The following is a 21,713-nucleotide window of genomic DNA, read 5'->3' on the forward strand; positions in this document are numbered from 1 at the left end:
GCAGGCACGTTGTGAATCTCCTCGGAGTACGTTGGTCTTCAGAGGAGAGAGGGTCACCTGGATTCAGCCCACAACACTGGAGGAGCTGCTGGCCCTGAAGACCAAACACCCTGAGGCCAGGCTGGTTGTTGGCAACACGGAAGTGGGTAAGATGCAGGCAGTGTGGACCTTGCCCCTTGGAGGAGGGAATTTTGTAACTATACTGGTACTCTACATCTGACTTTACTCTGATAGGTCCTGACACAAAATATAACAGCTTGTAGATCAGTGGTGAGTCTATCGAACAAGTCGGTTTACTACAAAACCTTAGCGATGTTCATCGGGAAACAGTGTGAGCAAGCCCAAACTGCTTCAACAAGATAACGTAACTGTACATTGTTTATACCCTCATGACACAATAGTTAATTGTGGAGTTGAAATAAACCATTAATCAATGTCTCTCTAACCTTCCATCTTTGCCTTTCCCAAGAGTTAACTTTAAGCTTGCGTTTCTTGTTGTTTTGAAAATCTCATCTTCCTTATAATTCTCAAAATTCCCAACAATACCCCTCTTCTTTAACTGTGTTGGCTGTTTTCCGAGGCAGCGTCTAGTGTAGATGGAGTCGATGGTGGGGAGTCTGGTCTGGGTGATGGACTAGGCTACATCTACAACTCTCTGCAGTTTCTTGTGGTGTTGGGTGGAGCTGTTCCCACACCAAGCTATGATGCCACCCGACAGTGTGCTTACTGCAGTGCAGCTGTAGACATTTGTAGGCGTCGTTAGAGATGAGGACTGGTGGGCCCAGTAATTCCCTCCCTGAAGGGCAGGAGTCAATTGATTAGAATTCTTTATTAACAACAGTGGCGCAGGGTAAAGTTGCTGCCTCACAGCGCCAGAGACTCGGGTTCGATCCTGACTACGGTTGCTGTCTGTACAGAGTTTGTACGTTCTCACCATGACCTCTGTGGGTTTTCTCCGGGATCTCCGGTTTCCTCCCACACTCCAAAGACGTACAGGTTTGGAGGCTAATAGGCTTCGGTAATATTGTAACTTCTCCCTAGTGTGTGTAGGATAGTGTTAACGTGCGGGGATCGCTGGTCGTCACGGATTCGGTGAGCTGAAGGGCCTTTATCCGCGCTGTATCGCTAAACTAAACTGAAGCTAAAGGGGATGGAGAATGGGTGGCGAGAGTGGCATTGGCAGTACAGGTACGGCACCCTCTGACCATCTCTCTCTCTGTGCCGTCTCCACAGGCATCGAGATGAAACTGAAGAACATGTTGTATCCGGTGATTCTGGCCCCGGCTCACATCCCAGAACTGAACTTCACCCGACACACCGATACAGGTGGGTGAGGCCCAGGTCTTAGCCCTCTATCACCTGCTGTACACCATCGGTGATGTATTGGTGGGGAGGGTAGATTCCACACTGACCACGGTGAAATTATCCCCGGCACTTGTTCCTCATCTACAATGGGACATGGGCCTTGCTGGTAAGGGAGACCAAACCTTTGTCACTTACTCCACCCATCTGCTAATCGACTTCCCCTCCCCCTCCCCACACCTCTGTATCCACCTATCACTTGCTCATTAACCACCCACACGCCTCTCCTGTATCCACCTATCACTAACCAATCAACTCCCCCCCACCTCACATCTCTCCACCCTTTCACTTGCCAGACTTTTCCGCATCCTCACCTCTTTGTGGGGGCAAATGGAATGAGAACCACTGGGCAAAAGGGCCAGCATGGAGGTGTTGGGCCGAAGGGCCTGTGTCTGTGCTGAGTTTATGATGGGAATGCCGGGGCTTATCTCTGTGTTCACCCCTCTGGCGTTTTCCCAGGGATCGTGTTCGGGGCAGCGTGCAGCCTGAGCCACGTGGGGAACGTGTTGAAGGAAGCAGCGCGTGGACTCCCCGGATACAGGACGGAGATCTTCAGGGCCGTGTTGGAGCAGCTGCGCTGGTTTGCCGGGCCACAGATCCGCAATGTGGCGGTGAGGAGATGGGGAGGGGGCTGGGGCTCCGGTGGGAATGGAGGCAGCAAGTGGGGACGGGGAGATGAACGGATCATTCAACACGGAAACGGGCTCTTCGGTCCAACCCGTCCATGTCAGCGAAGATGCCTCATCTTCACAGGTCCCATTTGCCCAGGTTTGACCCATATCCCTCTAAACCTGGCCTATCCATGTACCTGTCCAAATGTCTGTTAAATGTTGTTATAATGCCTCTTCTGGCAGCTCGTTCCATACACACACCACACTCGGAGTGAAACAGTTGTTCCTCAGGATCCTGTTCAATATTTCCCCTCTCACCTTAAACTATATGCTCTGGTTCTTGATTCCCCTAGACTGGATAAAAAAACTCTGTGCTTTCATCCTATCTATTCACTCTCTTATGATTTTGTACACCTCTATAAGATCGCCCCTCACCCTCCTGAATTCCAAGGAATAAAGTTCTAACCTGTCCAGCCTCTCCCTATAGCTCAAGTCCTCGAGTCCTAGCACCATCCTCGTAAATCTTCTCTACACCCTTTCCAGCTTGACAACATCTTTCCGATAACATGGTGCCCAGAACTGAATGCAATACTCTAAATGCAGCCTCACCAACGTCTTATACAACTGCAACATGACCTCCCAACCTCTATACTCAATACTCTGACTGAGTCCTCACAACAGGCAGCACAGTGGCGCAGCTGTAGAGTTGCCGCCTAACAGGGCTTACAGCGCTTACAGCGAAAGTGACAAATGTTCGATCCTGACCGAGTGCTTGTCTGTACGGAGTTTGTACGTTCTCCCCGTGACCTGCGTGAATGTTCTCGGAGAACTTTGGTTTCCTCCCACAGGTTAAAGACGTACAGGTTTGGAGGTTATTTGGCTTGGTGTAAATGTAAAAATTGTCCCGAGTGTAGAACAGTGTTAATGTGTGGGGATCGCTGGTCGGTGCGGAATCAGTGGACTGAAGGGCCTGTTTCCGCACTGTATCTCTAAACTAAACTAAACTAATCATGGTAAATCTTGTCTGGGCTTTTCCAAGCTCACTGACGTCCATCCTGTAGCCCTGAGCACGTGGCAGTAACAAAACTCATCGTCTCCATGAACCTTTCTAGGCCGTTGGAGGGAACATCATGACGGCTAGCCCGATCTCGGACCTCAACCCTCTGTTTGTGGCCTCAGGATGTCTCCTCACCCTGGCCTCCTCAGGTAGGTTGTACCCAGGCTGCTTCCCGAGTCTTCAGTGCCCATTCTCCCCCCTCACCCCCCCTTGGGTCACCCTCTCTGACCGCTGTTCACAGAGACGACCAGGGTGATGAAGATGGACGGAGCTTTCTTTACCGGCTACAGGAAGACGGCCGTATCGCCACAGGAGGTGCTGCTGGCTGTGGAGATCCCCTTCACTAGGAAGGTGAGAAGTGGCCTCTCTCGGCACAGGGTAACGTGTACAATCTCACTGAGTTACCCGGCCATTCAACTGCCCACATCAGTGCCCTGGTATAGGGGCGGCACAGTGGTGCAGCAGGTAGTATAGCTTAGTTTAATTTAGCTCAGCTAGATTTAGTTTAGTTCATCGTAGCTTAGTTTAGTTTATTGTCACATGTACCGAGATACAGTGAAAAGCTTTTTGTTGCGTGCTAACCAGTCAACAATCAAGCCGTCCATAGTGTACATCTCCTGTAAGATAGACTCAAAATGCTGGAGTAACTCAGCGGGACAGGCAGCATCTCTGTTGTAGAAGGCATGGGTGACGTTTTGGGTCAGGACCCTTCTTCAGACTGTACATCTGCTGTTGGAGTAGAGGTATAAAACAGCGGTGCGATTGTAATGCTTGATTGCAGATCTACTTCTGGGACCAGCGCGCACAGAGTCACCTAGTTTGGCCGCCATCTTGAAGGAGGGCTGCTCACAGCACTGGAGACCCGGTTTCAATCCTCACCTCAGATGCTGTCTGTGTGGAGCTGGTAGTTCTCCCTGTGACCGCGTGGGTTTCCTCCGGGTGCTCCGGCTTCCTTCCGCATCCCAAAGCCGAAGATGTCTGAGGAAGGTACACAAAATTGCTGGAGAAACTCAGCGGGTGCAGCAGCATCTATGGAGCGAAGGAAATAGGCGACGTTTCGGGCCGAAACCCTTCTTCAGACTGAGGAAGGGTTTGATCCAAAATATCACCAGTCCTTGTCCTCCAGAGTTGCTGCCTGACCCGCTGAGTTCCTCCAGCACTTTGTATGTTTTTTTGTACACCAGCTCCTGCAGTTCCTTGTGTCTCCCAAAGACTTCCACATTAGCCGCTGTAAACTCCCCAGTTGTGTGGACAAGGAGTTGAATCTGGTGGAGGTTGGTGGGATAGAGAGTAAAAGGGGAAGAGTGGGGTTGGATGCTGGATGTTGGCAGGGATTGAATGGGCTGAGTGGCCTGTGTCCACGCGGACTGACTGTGGTGTGAACATTCCTGGCAATAATGACCCCCTCCCTTTTTCCCTAGCCATCCACAACCCATTCCCACACGCACACACACCCCTGGTCCCAACACCCCACCCCTGCTCTATCTGGGAACTTTGCCCTTGGAGTGGGGGAGTTGAGATTGCACTGAGCTCATTCCTCATCCCCTCTGTAGCAGATCTACAGATGATACTCGGTCAAGACCAGAGAAAATATTAGGTTTAGATCTGAAGAAAGCTCCTGACCCTAAACATCACTTATCCATGGTCTCCAGAGATACTGCCTGACCAGTTGAGTTACTCCAGCACTTTGTGTCTATCTTTGGTAGAAACCAACATTTGTAGTTCCTTGTTGTTATATTAGGTTTAGGCTTCTTCAGACAGATTGTAATGGGGGGAGGAAAGCTGGAAAAGAGGTGGTCTTTTATAATCAGTCTGAATGAGGGTCCCGACCTGAAACGTTACCTATCCATGGTCTCCAGAGATGATGCCTGACCCACAGTTACCCCAGCACTCTGTGTCTTGTTTTGTACACCAGCATCTGCAGTCTCTTGTGTCTTAATATCCCTCTCTCTCTCCCTCTCACTCCGTCTCTCCCTCCCTCTCTCTCCCTCTCCCTCTCTACCCCTCGCTCTCCCTCTCCTCCTCTCTCTCCCTCTCCCTCTCTACCTCTCCCTGTTGCTCTCCCTCTCCCTTTCCCTCTCCCCCTCTCTTTCTCTCCCTCCTTCTCTACCTCTCCCTCTCTCCTTCTTCCTCTATCCCTCTCCTCCTCTCTCCCTCTCTCCCTCCTTCTCCCCCTCCTGCTTTCCTCCTCTCTCCCCTTTTCTCCCCCTCTCCCTCTCTCTACCTCTCTCTTTCATCCCCTCTCCCCCTCTCCCCCCTCTCTCTCCCCTCTCTCTCCCCCCCTCTCTCTCTCTCCCCCCCTCTCTCCTCCTCTCTCCCCCTCTCTCTCCCTCTCTCCCTCTCTCTCTCTCCCTCCCCTCTCTCTCTACCCCTCTCTCCCCCCTCTCTCCCCCCCTCTCTCCCCCGCTCTCCCTCTACCTCCCTCTCTCCTGCTCTTCCCCCCCCTCTCATTCAGGGTGAGTACTGCTCAGCGTACAAACAGGCCCAGCGTCGGGAGGATGACATTGCCATAGTGAACGGTGGGATGCGAGTTGCCTTCAGGGAAGGCAGCAGTGTGGTGGAGGAGATGGGGCTGAGCTACGGAGGCATGGGGCCCACAACCGTGTCAGCTGAGAAGACCTGTCGGCAGCTTCTCGGCAGGTACGTCTCAGCCGAAATTTGGCATTCCAACGAACCAAAGAACGCCACAGAAAACAGCCCAGGAGATGTCTCCTGAGCTGTGGAAACACAAGAACACAAGAGCGGACACAGAATGAGGGGGAGAGAGGTGTTTGTAGATCATAAGGTCATGAGATCATCAGTGATAGGAGCAGAATTAGGCCATTCAGCCTATCAAGTCTACTCCGCCATTCAATCATGGCTGATCTATCGTTCCCTAACTCCATTCTCCTGCCTTCTCCCCATAACCCCTGACCCCCGTACTGATCAACTGACCAAACTAATGTTGCCAAGGGTGGAGATCCATCAATGATGGCCATTCTCTAACCTTCTCTCTTCCCGTTTAGACGGTGGAACGCCGAGTTGCTCCATGACGGCTGCTCACTGCTCGTGTCCGAGCTCGCACTCTCTCCCTCTGCTCCCGGTGGGATGGTGCAGTTCCGACGGACCCTCAGCCTCAGCTTCTTCTTCAAGTTCTACCTCAGCGTCCTCCAGAAACTGGGACAAGACTTCCAGGAGGTACGTAACCGTGGCACATCCGACCCTGACACGTGGCCCGTCTCAACGGTTGCGGTTCCCCCCTCTGGGCGTCACAGGCCGTGCGTGGCATCTCCATCAGAGTGAACCGTGAATCTGCTCACTGGTGATGGTCGACCATTGAGCTCAGAAGGTGCTCCAAGTGTTCAGTATCTTAGGGGAGGCACAGTGGCGCAGCGGTTAGAACTGCTGCCTCACAGAGCCGGAGACACGGGTTCGATCCTGACCTCGGGCGCTGTCTGTGTGTGGCGTCTACACGTTGTTCCTGTGACTGCGTGGGTCTCCTCCGGATGCTCCGGTTTCCTCCCACATCTCAAAGACGTGCGGGTTTGTAGGTTAATCGGCCCTCAATAAAATTGCCCACAGTGGGCAGGAAAGTTGGATTGGATAACATGGAACTACTGTAAACGGGTGAAAATGGGTTTTTTTTCACACTCTGAATATAAAACCTGTTCTCTCTCCCATCTCTCTCTTCCCAGTCCAGTTGTGCAAATATGAGGCTGTTCCCGTCAATTGTCCTGGCATTCAGTTCTGCTCAAGTTTATTGAAGGTGGACATATTATCATATCTCCTAGTACCACAGAAGGCTATTCGGCCTCTCAGGTCCCTGCTGACTCTCAGAGCATTCTCATTCCCTTCCCTATTTCACTGCAACCTCCCCTTGCCGACATGTCCATTCATCCCACCCTCCCTGTCTCCCTCCAGCCACTCCTCCACAAGGGTCATTTACAGCAATCTATTGACCTGCCAGCCTTTGTGGTGTTGGAAGAAACCGGAGCACCGGAGGAAATCCATACAGTAATCGGGAGAAGGTGGAATCTCCGCACGGACAGAGTTGCTGCCTTACAGTGCTAGCAGAGCCTGAGCTCCGGGTTCGATCGCGATTGCGGGTGCTGGCTGCACGGAGTCTGTACGTTCTCCCGTGACCTGCGTGGGTTTTCTCCGAGATCTTCGGTTTCCTCCCACACTCCAAAGACCTACAAGTTTGTAGGTTTATTGGCTTGGTATAAGTGTACAAATTGTCGCTAGTGGGTGTAGGGTAGTGTTAATGCACGGGGAACGTTGGTCGGTGTGGTCTCGATGGGCTGAAGGGTCTGCTTCCACGCTGTATCTCGAAACTGAGCTAAAGTCAGAGCATCTGACAGGCCTCGCACTCTGAGCATTGCTTGCTGCCACACTGGAGTGTGTAAAGTTTGTACATTTTAATTCGGAGTCACGTGAGTGACTACGTGAAGACCCTGTCCTGTACGCATGCGTGTCATATCGTCTATCGCATTGCGTGACGACTGGCAGGGTGAATGTGATTCTCCTGCCAGCAACAGACCTGAGGTAAGTTTTTAAAAATACTTTTAGATTTTAAAATCTTCTTGCAGAGAACCTCTACTTAGAGGTCCTGCTAAAAGTCCGGGGCTAAGTCGGGACGGAGGGGAAACCCCAGTCTCGGACTTCAGGGAACCCCAGTCACGGGGAATTGACCTGCCAGCCTTTGTGGTGTTGGAGGAAACGGGAGCACCCGGAGTAAATCCATACAGTCATCGGGAGAAGGTGGAATCTCCGCACGGACAGAGTGGAGTACCCGCTCGGGAGACCGCGGGAAGCGGGGAGCGGATGGCGGCGGATTCGCCTTCGAGTCACTGGCTGTGGAGCCAGCGGCTTCATATTGGTGCCAGGGGCACCTGGACAGCCGCTCCGGAGACCGTGGGAAACGGGGAACGACCTGAGAACCTGCTCCGTAGACTGCGGGATGCGAGGACCAGACGGCAGTAAGTAATGTGCCGCTGGCAGTTAAACCAATGGTTTCATATATACCCCCCCCCCCCCCCCCCCCCCCCCCCCCCCCCAGACTTTGTAAATCGTGACTATACCTTTGATAGGGACCGCGGGGATATCCCGGCTGCAGTTACTGCGGGAATACCCAGATCGGGGGGGGGGGGGGGGAAAGAAAGCCCCAGCTGGAAAACACCGTGGAGAAGCCCTGTTATAAGGGACCATGGAGAAAATGCTGGAGGGAGAAATAACCCGCAATGGAAATGTTTCTACAAGGACCACAGAGGCACCCCAGCTGTAACAAACCACGACCACGAGACCAGGCTCGGGAGGAGTGTTGCCCCGCAGCAGAAGGTTTTAAAATGACATGGAGGTAAATTCCTTACTCAAAGGTCATTTTGTGCTATTTTGTGAGAATATGTCACAGGACTGGACGCCGGCGGGAGCAACTGTGATCGCATATCCCGCGTGGAGCGGTTGATGGATCAGAAGCTCCAATGTGACATGCTCCGGTATATGGAGCCTAGTCACCAGGGGGTCCTGGGACGCCCATAGCAGCACCTTATTGAGGGCTGCATAATGCAACTCCCTCGACAGAGGGGTGTATTAGGAGTCACTTCTGGGCTGACTCTGAAGACAGGGGTTTGGCTGAAGAAACCACATTAGCCTTATTAACCACATAGCTATATTTGAGGAATTGGTTCTCACCCGTCCAGTTAAATTTAAATTAAGTTGATACCAACTGAAACTATTGATTGTTGGGATACAATCATCCATTTATTGGCCTGGGATCAGCTCTGAGACAAAAAATTAGACCTCTGCTATTTTTAGCTGAAACTATCTAAGTCACAATGATGGACAGCTTTGCTCCACTAAAACCTCTTATCTGTAAATCTTCAGTCATTTCCAAACTGATGCCATTGCCCAAAGATGGGTAATTTACTAATACCATCTCTAGTTACGGAGGCAGATGGGATTTGCATGAGTTATCAAGTGTTCAGTCATGGTATCAACTGCCAATCGACACCAGGTGCATTCTGTGCATTAAAGAGTGTGGATATGCATATACGACATGCACAAGTCCAAGGTGATACACTTTGGTGGTGGTATATGTTAATCACAAAGGTACAATCAAATCAAAGTATCCGGTGAGAGTTTTACCAAACCACATTTAGCACTGGTGTATTATTATGCAAAATCAATGACAACATAGAATGAATGTGTGATCACAAAGTATTTAATGACAATGTGGATTGATAGAACACTAACTATTGAGTTGCTTGCATCCAGTTTCAATCAACAGAGAACGAGGCATACAGTAGCGAAGGATGCATTCTCGCTACACTAGGAAGGAATGTTCTTTTGTGTCTTCCTCCATTCGGCCTCAATAGACGGGTTTTGCAAAATTCAGCAAGATTCCCACTTCCGGGTTTTCATAGTGCCTGCCTGGGTTATACACCTAGGGCTCCTGCTGAGGCGAAGTATGAACATAAAACCTTACATGGTTAATTCCGGATAAAAAGATGCTGGTTCAGTTGTGATGTTGAAACCATTCTCTGCATGATATAATCAATCATAGACTTACAGACTCTGAGAGATCATTTCTGCGGCTTGGGTTGTCAAACCATGAGTGTTAAGAGGGCTCACTACAGATTGCAGGGATAGCACCAAATAGCAGCTATCTGCATAGGAGATGAGAAGCATTGTTTATGCTTCCTTACGTTTAACTCGGCACGGATGACTGACACATTAAAATTCAGTTTTATGGGATTATAACATTAAGTTACTATTTCATTACTGTGCCTTAAGCACCTCCTAATCATTTGGCAGATGAGTACATAAACCACTCTGTCTGGTCTCACCCTCTGATATCCAGAGAATGAAGGTATCATCAGCTTAAAACCTCTCAGGTTTAGGGACGCAGAGATATGGGTTGTTAACATTGTACTACGTCACTTCACTGATGGGCACCAGCAACATCCCTGCCCATGGTCATACTCACGTACTAGTGAATACGCCATGGCACTCAGTTCAGCACTATGGATCCAGTCATTGCAACACTGGATAGGATGATCTTATCTGCGGGCTATAATAACATGTTTAGTTTATGATTAATCAAGCAGATTAGACAAGGACTCAAGACCACACTAGAGTTGCATATCCCATGGACCTTGGGTTGCGTGTGATCACGTATTTACACCAGTATGTCAAGGTTCCTAAGAGTTCCTTTATAGACTGACAGCAATATTATGAGTTACATAAAATCTTGTTAGAAGGTATCACTACGAACCTTCTCCAGATGGTTATATGGGTCTGGCATATACAGGAGTGTACATTGACATTGAGTCTCACTCCACCAGGACCGCTATACCTCAGCAGCAGGGATGGACCACATCCTAGTGGTTGTAGGATGGTCAAATTATTGATCTGTCCAAATATTCAGATTAAACCTATTGCCAGATCAGGGGTATTTGCCAACTCTATGTTAGGTATGGTTCATACTTCCTCCAGGTTGAGGGAGGTTACTATTGCCACTATTATCCATTAATAGCATCAACATGTCTATATATATGTCATGTCTGGTTTATGATATGATATCTTTATTTCGAACGATTAAAAAAAAAGAAGAAAAGAAAAGATGAAAATGAATAAATAAAGGAAAATTATATATATACATATATATATATACATAAATACATACACACATACATACATATACATGTACATATATACATACATACATATACACATATACACACATACACATATACATAACATATATGTACATACATAAATTAAAAAAATCAAAAGCCAATTTCAACATAATACATATTAGACTTGTTCGAAAAGCGATAGGAAGCAGCCTATGCTTGTCAAGTCCTACCCCCATTCTTCACCATTAACAAATGCAAAATTCAATAAAATAAACTAAACAGACAATTCAAATAAAACTACTCCAATCAAGCTATTAAGAAAAAATGAACAAAAAAAGAAAAGAACAAAAAGAACAATCACCATTAACATCTGTGAGATTTACATTCTCCTTCCTCTAGGTATGTTACAAAACCTACCTGAATTGTCATTGGGAATCTGCCCAAAGCCATGTCCGCGATTTTGGCGCTGTTTGGAGGGGGCAGGTTTAAAACGCGATTTTTACTAGGCTGTTCCAATCGCAGATGTTCAGCCTAGTAAATCATTAACGAAAAATCGCTGCAAGACCCGGTCGCAAAAGGTATTATTAGTTTTATAGGCCTCGAATAATAGTTATAATAGTTTTAAAATCTCTCTCTCACTCCGCAACCTCTCGCAGCCCCAGGGTTTTATAAAGCAAACAATTAAAGGTATGTACCTTATTTTTACATTAAATGGGGCGTGTATATAACCCTGTTTATAAAGTTTTCTATAGCGAGTAGTTCATTTTGGGCTTTTTATAACCCGCAGTATTTTTCTCGGCATTTGAGGGCACTAATCCAGCGCAATATGAACGTTCTAAACCAGCGCGTTCACAGGAACCCACTAGAAAGCCGATTTAAATGGGCATTTATTTACAGCAATTGAACACTAAATTCCTTCCATTTGGCCTATAAATTAATGTAAATTAGATATAAAAATCATGTTATATTGTGAATTATTTGTGAATAATCTTTGGACACTTAGGCTATTTAAGAAATGGATAGATGTTTATATCTAGTAATTGAATTTTGATTAAACATGATTTTCTTTTTTAGTATTTACTATTTGTTTTAGCGTTTAACTTTATAATCTCTACCTTTTTTTCTAAAATTGAAAAATTGAGGAAAAACAATGTGTAGAGTTGCTTATTGGTTGCAGTCTGGGGAGTATGATGATGCTACTGATTATGATATGCCAATGTACCAGCTAGCAGCTGATCTTCTCCATAAAGACTTGGTCTTTTGCTAGAAATTGTAATTTATTTACCTATCCATAACTGACTTACAGCATATTATACAATAATATTAAAGTTCTGATCTTGAGAATATCACATTTTTGAATTTTCAAGGCAGTCTGGTTGTTTATTACCATTTCTGTCACATCGGTCAATTTTGTAATTAGCTACAATTAGGTAATTAGCTAATTATATGCTTTAATTTCATGTCATCCAAGTAAGATTGTTTTATATTTTTTCAGAATGCTTCAATCTATGATAGGTGAAAATTTCATTCAGTTCTCTTAATTCTTAAGAAAGTTACGGGGTTTTGACTATCCAAGATCACAGCTTTTTTGTAATGTCCATTGAAAATCAATAGGGAACAAGATGCTAATTTCCGAGTATGAAAATGGCCATAACCTTTTTAATACTTGAGATAGGAAAGTGAATTTGGTGTCAAATTAAACTTGTTGTTATGCTTTATCTGATGTGATAAATTGCAGACTTGATTTTTAAAATCTCAAAATGTTGTAACATTGCTACTTCCTCATTACTGGACTTTTCAAAGATATATCTTTTGTACATTTTTTTAATTGCACTATATTCATACTTTGTTTAATCGTTTCGTCAAGACCGTTCCACAAAACCACCCCACAAATGGAAATACACATACTTTTTTAATTGGTCCGAGCATAATGCTGTTTCAAGTTTAGTTTCCCTCTAAAGTTATAACCCCCTCTCTGTCTTTGAACAGTTTTTGTATGTTTACAGGTAGCAGTTTATTTTTTGCTTTATAAATTATTTGTGCAGTCTTAAATTCTACCAGATCCTTAATCTTTAAGGTGTGTAATTTTAAATACAGTATATTGGTGTGTTCATGATATCCTACATTGTTTACTATACGAATAGCTCTTTTTTGTAGTGTGCTTAGTGATTGTAAGTTGGTTTTGTAGGTGTTGCCCCATACTTCCACACAGTAATTTAAATACGGTAACACAAGTGAGCTGTACAGAATATACAGTGCTCTCTCATTCAAAACATGCCTTGCTTTCCCCATCACTCCAATACTCCGTGCTACTTTTGCTTTCACATGTTTTATATGGGGTTTCCAGCAGATTTTGTGATCAAGAATCACACCCAGAAATTTATTTTCATACACTCTTTATATTTCAACATTATTTATCATTACTTTTACTTGTGTATTTATTTTGCGTTTTCCAAACAACATAAGTTTGGTTTTGTTTAAATTTAATGATAATTTATTCAAATCAAACCATGTTTTTTAGTTTACTAATTTCTGCTGTGACCACCTCCAAAAGCTGCTGCAAATTGTCCCCATCACAGAAAATATTAATGTCATCTGTAAATAACACAAATTTCAAGAGGTTTGACACCCTACATACATCATTAATATACAAAATAAATATTTTGGGGCCCAAAACCGACCCCTGTGGGACTCCACAAGTTATTTCTAAGCATGTTGATTTGCAGTCCCCTATTTGCACAAACGGATGTCTTTTACTTATGTAGCTTCTCATCCACTCTAGTACAACCCCTCTGATTCCATACTTTTCCAGTTTTTTGATTAGCAAATGATGATCAATTGTATGAAATGCTTTTTTTCAAATCTATAAATACACCCACTGCATATTTCTTGTTATCTATAGAACTGGTAATGTCTTCAATTAACTCCATTAATGCCATGGATGTCGATCTGTCTGAATTCATTCTTAATGTTCACTCATCATTGGCCTACTGATGCAGTGTATGACGCCTGGACTCGGTTCCACGGCATGAAATCACAGAGCTTTAAAATCTTCACGTAGTCACACGTGACTCCGAAGTAAAATAGTAAGATTAAATGAGAATTTACCAGTTTGAAGTTTGATTTTTATTTTATGAGGAGTAACGTTGAGGGATTACGTGCCCTCCGCTCCCAGCCCTCTATCATAAAGTTCAACTGGTATTATGGTTCTCTTTTCTTACTATGTTCAGTTCAACAACTGTTTTCTGTGATTTCGCACTGCTGCTTTGAAGATTGACACGCATGCGTACTGGGCGGGGTCTTCACGTAATCCCTCAACGTTATTCCTCATAAAATAAAGATCAAACTTCAAACTGGTAAGTTCTCGTTTAATCTTACTATTATATTCACTGATTGAGATTCTCTGCCCCACATTAACCCCACTCTCTATCCCTAGGCTTTTCAAGTTGAACCCATCTTACCGGAATACGTTAGTGCCACCGAGTTATTCCACAAGGAACCCCCCTCGTCTGTGCAACTGTTCCAGGTTAGTGAATCCCACGGTTAAATGTTCAACCTTCCCCAGATGTCCACCTTGCATCCCTGAGGTTGTCCCACCTTCCTGAACTCCTTGCCCAGTCTGGCCACTCTCTGTTTGAAGGCAACCTTCATCCTTGGTCAACCAGCTGATGCTGGGCACCAAGACCTGGGCAAGGCAGACAATGGCCTGGGGAGTAGACAGAGGAGGTGTCACGAGTAGATGCCAGGAGGCTGAGAGACAGTTAGAGTTGGTGAAGATGGAATTCCACCCCTTGGAGCGGAGAAGGTCAAAGTGAATAAGAAAAGAGATGCTGCGTGAGTGAGGGCTTGATAGGTGGGTCGGGATAGATAGGAACAGCCTCCAGATTTAGGGAAAAGAGCAAAAGGGGAAATTGGGCAAATTAGCCTCAGGTGGAGGAAAGTTGAGATCCCAGAACATAAGAGAATGGATGTTGGAAACAAATTGCATGGACATTTTCAAAAGGCACTTGGACTTGAACTCAAAAGGGATTTTCATGGGCATTGGGAAATAGCTGGGTTTGGACCAAGTTCGTTTTCTCAAAGGTCTAGCATTGGTTGCCGGTCTCCTACTGAGCTGCCATGTTGTGAGGATCCACTGGCCGGTGGGAGAGATGGCATCAGCTTCCCTGCATCCTGCCCGTCCCATCTCCCAGCTGGACTCTCGATGTCATTCCACAGGGAGCGCCTCCTGACCAGGTCTCCTCGGACATGGTTGGCCAACCTCTGCCCCATCTGTCCAGCTTCCAGCAAGCCACGGGGGAGGCTATTTACTGCGATGACCTGCCACGCCTGGAGAGGGAGCTGTACCTGGCTCTGGTGACCAGCACGGAAGCTCACGCCCAGATCAGGTAACTCCTGCTTCTGCTCCTGTGCTAGTCACGCAAGCGATGAACAACATGCCACAGAGCACGCATGTTACATGTACATCACACGCTTCAATCAGCATGGGACTTGACATCTGTGGCTATATAGCAGGTTCAGACATACAGAACATTACCATGCAGCATTATACATCAGGACCACAGATATGGGAGCAGGAATTGGCCATTGGGCCCCTGTTGCCTTCTGCACCATTCACAGCTGATCGTCCACCTCCAACAATCCTGGCATTGGTTCCCAAAAATCCCCCCTTCCCATTCCCGATGTGAGATGTCTTTTCCCATGTCTCTCCCAAATGGCCCTTGTTCCAAGATAGTGAGTGTAGGAATAAGGAACTGCAGATGCTGGATAAAAGACAAAAGGACTCAAAGTGCTGGAGTAACCCAGCGGGTCAGGCAGCATCTGTGGAGAACATGGATAGGTGATGATTTTTCTGGGGTCTCTTCCAGACCCATCTGGCTACCAGAAGAGCAGGAGTGGGAGATTGCAACCTTCAGGTGGTCCGCCCTGTTTTGACGAATGCAATTAACCCGGCGTGCACAAGCAAATAAGATCAAATAGAACAAGTTGTCCAACAACTTTAGGATGTGCATGCCATACGCAAGAGGAAGAACCAGAAGGGTCTCGATCTGAACTATCCATGTTCTCCAGAATTGCAGACTGACCCACTGGGTTACTCCAGCACTTTGTGTCATTGTTTCAAGATGGTGAGCCATGGTTCTACATACGTCTGCCAGGGGACATCATCTCTGACAAGCCTTGTAGGGGACATCATCTCTGACAAGTCCTGTATGTTTCATTGAGACCACAACACAGTCTCCTAAACTCCAGACCAGAGAGGCTCAGTCTCTTCAACCCCACCTCAAATGACAAACCCCCCTGTGCCGAGCATCCCTGGCATGTTTGGTGAACATTTCCTACTTGGCCTCTAACACACGTACCGGACAGACCAGATTTAGTCTCATCAAAGCTGTACAAGATAAAAGTCTCTTTTAACAACTTGAAACTTGAAGCTACAACATGGCGCCAGAAACGTGGCAACTCTTTAGACTTTAGCGATACAGTGTGGAAATAGGTCCTTCGGCCCATCGAGCCCGTGCCAACCAGCTTTCATCCCCTGCACTAGCACTATTCTACACGAGGGACAATTCATGATTTGTAGAAAGCAATTAGCCTGCAAGCCTGCATGTCATTGGAGTGTGGGAGGAAACCGGATCACCAGGGCAAAACCCACGTGGTCATAGGGAGAACATAGGCAAACTCCGCACAGGCAGCACCCGTAGTCAGAATGGAACCCGGGTCTCTGTCGCTGTGAGGCAGCAACTCTAACGCTGCGCCACTGTGCTGCCCTGTTTGTGTAATCTACTCACCTTACACTACAATCGTGGCACTCCAGCACTTGATTCTGATTGTGTTCATGTCTAGGATGAAGCTACTGAACTGTGTGCAGAATAAAGGATTTCACTGTATTTCACTAGATACATGAGACAATAAAGGACATTGGAGCATTGATCCAGAATTCAAACAAGACAGCTCCATTCTTTACTCTGAACCTTTTTGCACCAAAGGCCACCATTTGCTTCCTTATTGCTGGTGCACCAGAGCATTAACATACTGTTACTTCAGCACGCCGTGTCTCTTGTTCTCATCTCCACCTCTCCACTCTGCAGTTCCATTGACAGCAGCCAAGCTCTGCAGATGGCTGGAGTCACCTGTTTCCTCACCGCCAAGGACATCCCAGGAAGCAACGTGACGGGACACATCGCAATGGACGAGACGGTGTTTGCTGATGGTGTGGTGAGTGCTCACCCGTGTCAGTGACAAGATCTACTCCTGTAGCACGGGATCTCCCTTGAATATCACATGCTGGGAGCTCAATGAAGCCCTGAGGGTCATCCACTTCTGTCCCATCATATCCCTGCACAATCCCCCACCCCGCACTATCCCACCCCTACCCTCTTCCCCCACTATCTGACCCCACCCTATCCCCCCGCACTATCCCCCCACCATCTCCCCCCACCATCTCCCCCCACCATCTCCCCCCACCATCTCTGGCCGTAGGCCTGGTCTGTGGCAAGGGCACGTGTGCTTGTGTGTGCGTGTGAACCCGTGTATGTGTCCGTGTTCATGTGTGTGTGTGGATATGTGAGTGTGTGTGTCTGTGTATGTCTCCGTGTGTGTGGCCGTGTGTGTGACCGTGTGTGTGGATATGTGAGTGTGTGTGTCCATGTATGTGTGTCTGTGTACGTGTGAATATGTGAGTGTGTGTGTCCTTGTGTGTGCGTGTGACCCCGTGAGTGTGTAAGTATGTGTGTGTGTGTGTCCATGTGTGTCCGTGTGTGCGTGTGTGTGTGTGTGTGTGTGTGTGTGTGTGTGTGTGTGTGCACATCCGTGTCCGTTTGTGTGTCCATGTGTGTGGGTGTGGATATGTGTGTGCGTGTCCATGTGTGTGCGTTTGTGCATATGTGAGTGTGTGTGTCCGTGTGTTTATGTGTGTGTGTGTATGTGTGTGCATATCTGTGTCCGTGTGTGTGTGTCCGTGTGTGTGTGCCCGTGTGCGTGTCTATGTGTGTGGGTGTGGATATATGTGTGCGTGTCCATGTGTGTGCGTTTGTGGATATGTGAGTGTGTGAGTCCGTGTGTGTGTGTGTACGTGTGCGGATATATGCGTATGTGTCCATGTGTGTGTCCATTGCTTGTGTCCGTGTGTGTGTGTGTGTCCGTATGTGTGTCTGTGTGTGTGTGTGCGTGTGTATGTTCATTTGCGTGTGTCCGTGTGTGTGGATATGTGAGTGTGTGTGTCTATGTGTGTGTGTCCATGTGTGTGTCCTCGTGTGTGTGTGTGTGCGTGCACTCTGTAACCAGGGTGTTATTTCTGTGCAGGTCACATGTGTGGGTCACCTCATTGGGGCAGTCGTTGCCGATACAGAAGCTCATGCCCAGAGAGCAGCAAAGGCCGTCAAGGTCACCTACACAAAGCTGGAGCCCATCATCACCATTCAGGTACCTGCACCACCTTGTAATGTGTGTGTGTGTCTTATGTCACCTACAGGATGACTGGCGTTTGCTTCTCAAATCACTATTTAACATCAATTACAGATAAGAGCAAGGAATTTGATAAGGTTCCACATGGTGGGCAGCTCTGGAAAGTTAGATGGGTCTGGGATCAGGGAGATCTAGACTGGAGACAGATATCTGTGTCAACAATGTTGGATGTGAATGGGCATGATTAGTCTGTTGTAGACGACACACAAGTGGGTGGCATCATTCCCGTGCATGTCTGTATCATGTTTCAATAGGTAGATCTGTTTCCATTATCAATACCTCTCATCTACAGCTAATTTCTACAGAACCCATCCTGACCTGATGTATCACAGCTTGATTTGGCAACTAACATACCTGAGATAAGAAATCGCACAGAGTTGTGAATTAATTCTAGTCCACACAAATCATCGTTCCCATCATTGACTCCACCTACACTTCACGCTGCCTCGGGAAAGCAGCCGACATCATCAAAGACCAATCACACCCCACTCATTATTCCCTCTCTCGTTGGGCAGAAGATGCTAAAGCTTGAAAGCACCAGTTTCAAGAACAGCTTCATTCCTGCTGTTGTCAGACTCTTGAATGGACCTCTCGTATGACTTCAAGATCTTCCGTTCTACCTCAATGGAAACCCTGCACTTTTTTTAACCTGCACTTTCTCTGTAGCTGGAATACTATATTGTGCTGTCTGCTTATTTTCTCAATTGCACAACCTGTTGTATTTGTGTGTGTGTGTGGTAAGATTTGCCAGAATAACATGCGGTACAAAGTTTTTCACTGTTACATTGTACATTGAATTATATTGAATCATATTATGTGGAAACATGCCCTTTGGCCTAACTTGCCCACACCGACTAACATGTCCCATCTACACTGGTCCCACCTGCCTGTGTTTGTGCAATATCTAAACCTGTCCTAGCCATGTAACTGTCTAAATGTTTCTAAAACTGTTGCAACAATGTACATGGGACAATATTAAACCACCAATGGCATGAGTGGAAATCGCTATCAAAACATAGGGGAGGCCACAATTTCTTGCCGGCCAATCACGCACATGCGCGCGCGCACACCATCTCACACACACACACACACACACACACACACACACACACACACACACACACACACACACACACACACACACACACACACACACACACACACACACACACACACACACACACACACACACACACACACACACACACACACATGCAAAGCTTCGGAGGCTTCGGCTGTGTGCCCTGCGGACGGTAACATCGGGAGCTGACCTGGTTGGTGACCGACTCCGAACCCCAGCAACAGCAGCTTCGTTTGCTTAAAATCTGTGCAGCTTAAAATCGGCCGGCGGGGGCTTCAACATCGGGAACCTCAATCGCCGTGATGCAGCAGTTTGATTTTAAACCATGCTGATCGATGAAAGGCCCCGCGAACGGGCCAATTCAGGCCTTAGAAAGCATCTGATACCCGTTTGAATCATTCAAGAGCAACAATGAGATAAATTACACAAATAAAATTGAAGCAAATAAAGGCAAACAAAAGAACCAACCTTGGAGGGGGGAGTGAGAGAGAGAGAGAGAGAGAGAGAGAGAGAGAGATTGGAAAAACATAATAAATAACATGAGTGAAGGACTCGGACTTACCTGCAAGCCAGGAAACGCGTTCGACCGGATTCCTTAATGACCTGACCCATTTAAATCCGATACCCGTTTAAATCTTTCCCATCCAATTAGTTCAAATGGTAATTGTACTCACATCAGACAGCTTTGGAAGGTCAAAACACAATTGGTGACACATCATGTTAATATGGTGTTAATAGAGACATTAAACAAGCGCTTTAAAGTGACGTTTAAAAGTCTCACGGAAAGCAGAGATTTTCATAGGTTTTTTTCACCGAATTTCAAATCAGGATTACAAAACTGGGGGTGGATTGTCCGCCACCTCTCAAAACATGGGGGGGTGGGGGGACGTGTTCCCCCACCCCCCAGGATTTCTGCCCATGTACAGTGATACTAATGCATTGTCCAAGTTACCTGCTGGTGCTACAAACCCTGTATTCCCCAGAGTGGGCTGGTTCAGTGAAATGTCCCACTTCATAACTCCTGTGTTGCTTCCAACCACTGACCAGAGGTTTCTTCCCAAACAGGAGGCCATCAGCCACAGTTCGTACCACATTCCGCCCCTCAAGCTTGAGAGCGGAGACATCGAAAGCGGATTTGAACAAGCCGACGACATAATTGAGGGTCTGTTGTTGGCTCGAGTTTTAAATGTGGACTGAATTCATGGGAAAACTAGTCACCAAGTCTGTAGAGTGCTGGGACTGAGAGCATGATCTCCGGAGTGTTATTGCGTGTTACAAAGGGTTTAAATACTGAAAATAACAGTGGGTAGTAATATTGTTGAGTGGTCATGTGGTATGAATGGAGAATAACGGATACGGGGGTGGTTACAGACTGGGGTGTAATGGAGTGGTTCTGCAAGTTTCTACCAGTACGTGAGTCTGGCCTTGTGTGTTTATTATCACCCAAGCCCCTCGATTCAGCGCCCCAGCCAATGTGTGCTGTACAGCTGTGATCTACAAAGCAGGTTTCAGTGCTCCGTTTGCCTGTATTTTGCACTGTGCAGCTGCACTTGCAGAGTTCCCCCCCCGGTCAGGGACAGGCCCCAACAGAGGCAGCATCAAGCTCGTGTCCATTGTGTTCCATCAGGTCATAGGTGATAGGAGCAGATCTAGGCCATTGGGCCCATCGAGTCTACTCCGCCATTCAATCATGGCTGATCTATCTCTCCCTCCCAACCCCATTCTCCTGCCTTCTCCCCATAACCCCAGACACCTGTACTAATCAAGAATCTATCTACCTCTGCCTTAAATATATCCATTGACGGCCTCCGTAGCTTTCTGTCGCAATGAATTCCACAGATTCACCACCCTCTGAGAAAAGCAATTCCTCTTCATCTCCTCCCTGAAGGATCATCCTTTAATTCTGAGGCTGTACCCTCTAGTCCCAGACTCTCCCACTAGTGGGAACATCCTCTCCACATCCACTCTATCCAGGCCTTTCGCTATTCGGTAAGTTTCAATGAGGATCCCCCTCATCCTTCTAAACTCCAGTTAGTACAGGCCCAGTGCCGTCAAACACTCATCATACGTTAACCCACTCACCCCTGGGATCATTCCCGTCAACCTCCGCTGGACCCTCTCCAGCGCCAGCAGGTCCTTCCCCAGACACGGGGCCCAGAACTGCTGACGATGCTCCAAATGTTCTGCAGGGGAAATGCACGTTGGAGGCCAAGAGCACTTCTACCTGGAGACCCAGTGCACAGTGGCGGTGCCCAGGGGTGAAGACGGAGAGATGGAGATCTTCTCATCAACACAGGCCCCATCACAGACACAGGTAAGTCTTCCTCACCGGTAACAGGACAAGTGCACCAGAGTAGGTGTCACCAGCCCACAAACTAAGTGACACACCTTTGTTAAGATATTGACATTCTAGAGAGGGAGCAACAAGAATCTATTGGATTGATTCCAACAAAGAAGAATATTGGTGGACACAAAAATGTTGGAGTAACTCAGCGGGACATGCAGCATCTCTGGAGAGAAGG

At 47.1% G+C, this 21,713-nt stretch overlaps 1 protein-coding gene across 1 annotated transcript in view; it reads left to right on the forward strand.

Moving 5' to 3' along the window:
* Positions 1-21,713, forward strand: part of LOC129697635 (xanthine dehydrogenase/oxidase-like) — a 79,134-nt gene that overhangs the window by 29,210 nt on the left and 28,211 nt on the right. The window contains 13 exon segments of the mRNA XM_055636348.1: positions 5-146; positions 1,234-1,326; positions 1,822-1,973; positions 3,086-3,179; positions 3,272-3,381; positions 5,486-5,670; positions 6,036-6,207; positions 14,083-14,172; positions 14,865-15,034; positions 16,736-16,862; positions 17,949-18,068; positions 20,257-20,353; positions 21,381-21,505. Coding sequence (XP_055492323.1) covers positions 5-146; positions 1,234-1,326; positions 1,822-1,973; positions 3,086-3,179; positions 3,272-3,381; positions 5,486-5,670; positions 6,036-6,207; positions 14,083-14,172; positions 14,865-15,034; positions 16,736-16,862; positions 17,949-18,068; positions 20,257-20,353; positions 21,381-21,505 — 1,677 coding nt within the window.

Source organism: Leucoraja erinacea, chromosome 5, assembly GCF_028641065.1.
Source record: "Leucoraja erinacea ecotype New England chromosome 5, Leri_hhj_1, whole genome shotgun sequence".
Lineage (NCBI taxonomy): Eukaryota > Metazoa > Chordata > Chondrichthyes > Rajiformes > Rajidae > Leucoraja > Leucoraja erinaceus.